We start from the raw sequence: 6,360 nt of genomic DNA, 5'->3' as shown, positions 1-6,360 counted from the left end.
GGAGGTGGAATGGGTTAAAAACTCTCCTTGGGCTTCTCTCGGGGAACCACCTATCTCTTTGATGGTACCCCTTCCTTGCGCTCAATACAACTTTCTCTTTGTCTACTTCGGTGATCTCCCTTCATTTCCATGCTGGGAGACTGTAAGGACTCAGTGCGCTGGTAACATCTCTAATCTCAATTCAAAAACCTTCTTAGAGCCCTGCCTCGAACTCTCTAATGAAAACCTTTCTCCCAGCTCAAACTGCCTACCATATCCACCTCTGCCTCCTCAACACTGAGCCTTACAGGGTTGGTGCTTCATAAATATTTACTATTTAAATGAAATTAACTACAGGGCTCTGGAGTAGGTCAGGGCACCTGGGTTCCAGTGCTGGTTCTGCCCTCTCCGGGCTCCTTGGAGGCGTAGAGGGTAGTTGGGGAGGGCACGTTGGAGGGGTAGAGGGTAGACGGCCCGTCCGCTACCCCGTCGACTCCGCTGCAGCCCAGAGTCCACGACCGTTCCACAGAGCCAGGACATGGAATGACGGCGCCGCGGAAACCAGGACATAACAAGCGGAGGCCCAGAGACGCCGGAAGCTGTGCAGAGAGGAACAGCCACCGGAAGTTAGTGGCGGCTTCAGGGTTGACGCTCTAGAATCCCGGAGGACCCGGAACTCTGTGGGTAGATGTGACTGAACACCCTCTACCTGGGATGATGCATTCCCACAACCCAGCTCCTGGGACTGAACAGGAAAATGGCGGGGCACTATTCCGCCAAGCGACGGGAACTGATAAGGGAAGAGGGACCTAAAGGTAACAGTCCCACGCATGTCAGCTCCTCCGAGCTCCCAAGACTAGCTGCAACTGGCTAGACGAGAGCACGCCGGTCGATTGGGATGCGCACGGGCACGCAATCGGGCGTTGCCTTCCATTCGCGCGTCGCCTGGGGATCCCAGCGCGCATGCGTTGGAAGACGGCGCCGGGCTCCGAGCGCACCCCTGCGAAGCGCCGAGCCCACTTTGGGCGGCTCCCGCCCGCGAGCTGGACAGCGGCGCGCGCGGGGGGCAGAGGCGTGGCTTCCTAGGCAGCTGGGCTTGGATTGGGCAAAGCAATCAGAAGGGCGGGAACCTCCTCAGAGGTCGCGCAGCAATTGGCTAGAGGCTGGAGGGAGCGTGGTCTTGGGAGGCGGGGCGGGAGGACTGGTGGCGCTGAGCGCGACGCTGAGGTGGTGGCGGCGGCCTTAAACAAGTGAGCGAGCGACTCTGGGAGTACCCCTCCACTGGGGACGGGAGGCCAGGGAACCCTGGGGACCCTCGAGAGCCCCAAGGAGGCTTCGGGGTGAGGCGCGATTCGGTGAGTGTAGACCGAGAAAAGCGAAGTGCCCCGCCCCTCCCTTCCTGAACCTCGCCTCGCGGCACCTCCCCCACCTCCGACCCTGCGTTGCACTCGGACCTGAGCTTTGGGCTCCGAGCCCCGGGGCTGGGATGTCTACTGTATGACAGCGCTGTCCTTTTCCCCCTACCCGGCCCCCGTCTGCTTAGGGGGCTTGGAAATTGTTTCCTGGTCCTGCTCCCCAGCTTCACAGAGGGGAAACTGAGGCCCGGGGCGGGCTCCACCTCACCAGTGTTACCATACAGACGTCATGGCCGAGCCCCTGAAAGAGGAAGACGGCGAGGACGGCACTGAAGAGCCCCCCGAGCCCGTGAAGGCGGAACCCGCCAACACCAGTGCCTCTGTAGCGGCCAAGAATCTGGCCCTTCTTAAAGCCCGCTCCTTCGATGTGACCTTTGACGTGGGGGACGAGTATGAGATCATCGAGACCATAGGCAACGGGGCTTACGGGGTGGTTTCCTCTGCGCGCCGCCGTCTCACTGGTGAGCTTCCCTATTGTGCTCCTCTCATAGATGTGGAAACCGGTTCCACGAGAGTGAGAAAGCTGTCCCATCTCAAACATCCAGGAAGGAAAGCTGAGTCGCACTTTATGGTCCAACAAATATTAGTTACGTGCTATCTGGGTGCCAGGCTCCGTGTTGGGCATTTCTCAGAAACTCTGGCATGGTGGTTTTGCCGCACATCTGCCTACTTCCTCCTTAGAAAAATGTCCCAATTAGACCAGATTGGAGATCCTGTCCTTGGTTTCTGAAAGAAAAATGTGTTCTAGAGCCAGAGACTGGTGAAAGGGATAAGTGGTAGGATGGTTGAGGTCTGAGATGGAAAGAGAATGTAGGGAAGTAAAATGAACAGGCATTGGAGTCTAGAATCTACCACTAAGTAGCTATGCAACCCCCAGTAAGTTCTTGAGACAAGATTCCCTCATCTCTAACTTTGAGCTATTAATACCTATCCCAGGGGACAGATGTGAAGGGAAAAATCTGATAGTGTATGTAAAGTGCTTAGCACAGGGCTTGGCACATAGTAGGTACTCAGTATATAGTAGTAGCTGTTGTTATTCACTATATGGTAGCTATTTGCGTCGTAGATGGGAGGTGTTGAATGGGGCCTTTTGCCACTTTGCAGCTATCCCAAGGTACCTTGTAGTATCTGCCTTTTCCCTGCTCCCCAGGCCAGCAAGTGGCCATTAAGAAGATCCCTAATGCTTTTGACGTGGTGACCAATGCCAAGCGGACCCTCAGGGAACTGAAGATCCTTAAGCACTTCAAGCATGACAACATCATCGCCATCAAGGACATCCTGAGGCCCACTGTGCCCTATGGCGAGTTCAAATCTGTGTAAGGAGCGGGGATGGGAGAGGGAGGCAGAGTTGGGACCTTTTCGGAGGGTTGGGACCATATTGCTGAAGTTATGGAAGGACAGCTGAACGTAATGTAATGCAGCCTGGGAAAAGTCCCCTTGTTACAGGACCAGTGCTCCCTTAGGGTTTTACCAGGAACAACTGTGATTCCTTAAGAAGAGTATAGATGTTAAAATTTTATAGACTCAGTATATAGGATTATAAACAGGACACTTATTCTATAACTACACCCTGCTATTCCCAGAGCAGACATCACTAATCAATCACAGAACAGTTTTCTACAGAAAATAGGCAAGCCACCACAGTTTTCATTACAGTATTTGAAGCAGCCACTACCAAACAATGGAGACAGCCTCAAAACTAAACCTACTAGCCAGCTCTTATTTAGTCCAACCTCATTTTTCTCTGATGAGGAAATAGATCTGGAGAGAAAAATGATTTAAGTTCGTGGAAAAGTTGTAGACAGTTTAGAATCTTCATACCATGCCGTTGGCCTTTACATAGTCGAAGGGTAAGGCCATTTCCTATCTGGAGCCAGGAGGACATGGTGAGGTTGGGGCTGGAGTGTAGGCAAGACAGCCCACTGTCTCTCTCCCCTATGCCTTCTAGCTATGTGGTCCTGGACCTGATGGAGAGTGACCTGCACCAGATCATCCACTCCTCACAGCCACTCACGCTGGAGCACGTGCGCTATTTCCTGTACCAACTGCTGCGGGGCCTCAAGTATATGCATTCAGCTCAGGTCATCCACCGCGACCTCAAGCCCTCTAACCTGTTGGTGAATGAGAACTGTGAGCTCAAGATTGGTGACTTTGGCATGGCCCGTGGCCTGTGTACCTCGCCTGCTGAGCACCAGTACTTCATGACTGAATATGTGGCCACTCGCTGGTACCGTGCCCCTGAGCTCATGCTCTCACTTCATGAGTACACACAGGCTATTGACCTGTGGTCTGTGGGCTGCATCTTTGGTGAGATGCTGGCCAGGCGCCAGCTCTTCCCAGGCAAAAACTATGTGCACCAGCTGCAGCTGATCATGATGGTGCTGGGTACCCCATCGCCGGCTGTGATTCAAGCTGTAGGGGCTGAAAGGGTGCGGGCGTATATCCAGAGTCTGCCACCACGCCAGCCTGTGCCCTGGGAGACAGTGTACCCAGGCGCTGACCGCCAGGCCCTCTCACTGCTAGGGAGAATGCTGCGTTTTGAGCCCAGTGCCCGCATCTCAGCAGCTGCTGCCCTTCGCCACCCCTTCTTGGCCAAGTATCATGACCCTGATGATGAGCCTGACTGTGCCCCACCCTTTGACTTTGCCTTTGACCGTGAAGCCCTTACCCGGGAACGGATTAAAGAGGCTATTGTGGCCGAGATTGAGGACTTCCATGCACGACGTGAGGGCATCCGTCAACAAATACGCTTCCAGCCTTCCCTACAGCCTGTGGCTAGTGAGCCTAGCTGTCCAGACATTGAAATGCCGAGTCCCTGGGCTCCCAGTGGGGACTGTGCCATGGAGTCACCTCCCCCAGCCCCACTGCCATGCCCTGGCCCTGCACCTGACACTATTGATCTGACTCTGCAGCCACCTCCCCCTCCAGCCAGTGAACCAACTCCTCCAAAGAGGGAGGGTGCCATCTCAGACAACACCAAGGCAGCCCTCAAAGCTGCCCTGCTCAAGTCCTTGCGAAGCCGGCTTAGAGGTGCCTTGTGGAGGCAGCTACTGACTTGGGAATGGGGTGGCACAAGGGGACTTTGGGCTTGGACAGGGCCACAGGCTCTTACTTTCCCCCTGTCCAACTTCCCTGTAGATGGCCCCAGTGCCCCCTTGGAAGCACCTGAGCCTCGGAAGCCAGTGACAGCCCAGGAGCGCCAGCGGGAGCGGGAGGAAAAGCGGCGGCGGCGACAGGAACGAGCCAAGGAGCGGGAGAAGCGGCGGCAGGAGCGGGAGCGCAAGGAACGGGGGGCGGGGGCCTCTGGGATCCCCTCAACTGATCCCCTGGCTGGGCTGGTGCTCAGTGACAATGATCGCAGCCTGCTAGAGCGCTGGACTCGCATGGCCCGGCCCCCAGCCCCGACCCTGGCACCAGCCCATGCCCCAGTGCCAATACACAATCTAGCCCAGCCCACCAGTCCTCCTGCTGGCCCTGAAGCCCAGCCCACTGGACCTCCACTGCAACCTGTAGGCTCTACTCCTGGTCCACAGCCTGCCCGTCCACCCCCTGGCCCTGCTCCCCACCCTGCTGGCCCACCTGGGCCCATCCCTGGCCCTGCTGCACTCCAGACTGCCACCTCCAGCCTTCTGGCCCCCCAGTCGCTTGTGCCACCCCCTGGGCTGCCTGGCCCCAGCACCCTGGGGGTTCTGCCTTACTTCCCATCTGGCCCACCCCCTCCAGACCCCAGGGGGGCTCCTCAGTCCTCCACCTCAGAGTCACCTGACGTCAACCTGGTGACCCAGCAGCTGTCCAAGTCTCAGGTGAGAGGAGAGGCCCAGGATGTAAGGACACCAGGATCTGGGCCCAGGGAAAATGGGTTTGGGGAGTCCTTGCTGTTTGGTGGGGACAGGGAAATGAGAGATGTGTCCTTGTTCCATGAAGACAGAGCAGCAGATAGGGCTTTATCTCTGAACTTGTTTCCTTGCTTGTAGAAGGAGCATAATGTTGATGAGCAGTTTTTGGGAGACAAATATGCTTCCTGGGACGTGCCTGGCCTGGCGATGGGCCTCTAGCTCTCACTGATTGTCGAGGCTGGCATTGTCAACCATGGGTATCCAGGCATGTTCACTAGGAGCATCAGGACAAGGGGGTGTCCTGTAGACCTCACTCTGCTCTTGGTGGTGCTTGCATTATAACCTGTCATTATCTCCTGCAGGTGGAAGACCCCTTGCCCCCTGTGTTCTCAGGCACTCCAAAGGGCAGTGGGGCTGGCTATGGTGTTGGCTTTGACCTGGAGGAATTCTTAAACCAGTCTTTTGATATGGGCGTGGCTGACGGGCCACAAGATGGGTAAGATGGCCGTACCGAACTTCTGGAGTGGGACTGTGGGTAGTAGTTCCCGGTACAGGAGGAGCTACCTGTGGGATGGGTGAGGAGCCAGCCTAGGCTAACAACTCTCCCTGCTCCCCTTTCCCCTGCAGCCAGGCAGACTCGGCCTCGCTCTCAGCTTCCCTTCTTGCTGACTGGCTTGAGGGCCATGGCATGAACTCTGCCGACATTGAGTCCCTGCAGCGTGAGATCCAGATGGATTCCCCGATGCTGCTGGCTGACCTGCCTGAACTCCAGGAGTCTTGAGGCCCACAGCCCGTGCCTTGCTGCCAGGGGCAGACTCGGCTCCAAGGCCCACAAGAGCATTCTCAAGGGCTGGTGCCTTGGGCCCAGCAGAGGAAGCTCAGCTTGAATTATTCTGCAGGTTCATCTCAGACCCACCCTGCAGCCTTAAGTAGCCACCTGAGCCACCACCGAGCCGTGGCAGGATTGGGAAGCCTCTACTCCCTGAGCAGCCCTTTTCAGTATTGTATTTTTATTGTCATTGTTGTTATTATTATATAATTTTATTATTAGTCAATCTTATTGCCATCAAAATGAGGCTAATGAAATATAAGGTTTCCTATAGCACCTAACTCCAGGTGTCTTTGGAGTG

General features: G+C 56.0%; 1 protein-coding gene across 10 annotated transcripts; it reads left to right on the top strand.

Moving 5' to 3' along the window:
* The first annotated feature begins 641 nt into the window (after positions 1–641).
* On the top strand, positions 642–6,335 carry MAPK7 (mitogen-activated protein kinase 7). Of its 10 annotated transcripts, none has more exons than XM_039847498.1 (7): positions 642–794; positions 1,619–1,855; positions 2,545–2,710; positions 3,343–4,424; positions 4,533–5,197; positions 5,593–5,726; positions 5,858–6,335. In XM_039847498.1, exons 1-7 carry the CDS (start codon positions 737–739, stop codon positions 6,009–6,011), a joined length of 2,496 nt encoding a protein of 831 aa, XP_039703432.1. In that variant the 5' UTR covers positions 642–736; the 3' UTR covers positions 6,012–6,335. The 10 variants fall into 10 exon arrangements, with proteins under 10 accessions (XP_039703432.1, XP_039703438.1, XP_039703436.1 ...); XM_039847504.1 differs by having other exon boundaries at positions 645–794; positions 1,559–1,855; XM_039847502.1 differs by having other exon boundaries at positions 651–794; positions 1,523–1,855.
* The last annotated feature ends 25 nt before the right edge of the window (positions 6,336–6,360 follow it).

The sequence above is a fragment of the Pteropus medius genome, unplaced genomic scaffold (assembly GCF_902729225.1).
Source record: "Pteropus medius unplaced genomic scaffold, Ma_sr-lr_union100, whole genome shotgun sequence".
Lineage (NCBI taxonomy): Eukaryota > Metazoa > Chordata > Mammalia > Chiroptera > Pteropodidae > Pteropus > Pteropus medius.
Note: the sequence above shows the minus strand (reverse complement) of the source record. Positions and strands in the feature narration are given on the sequence as shown.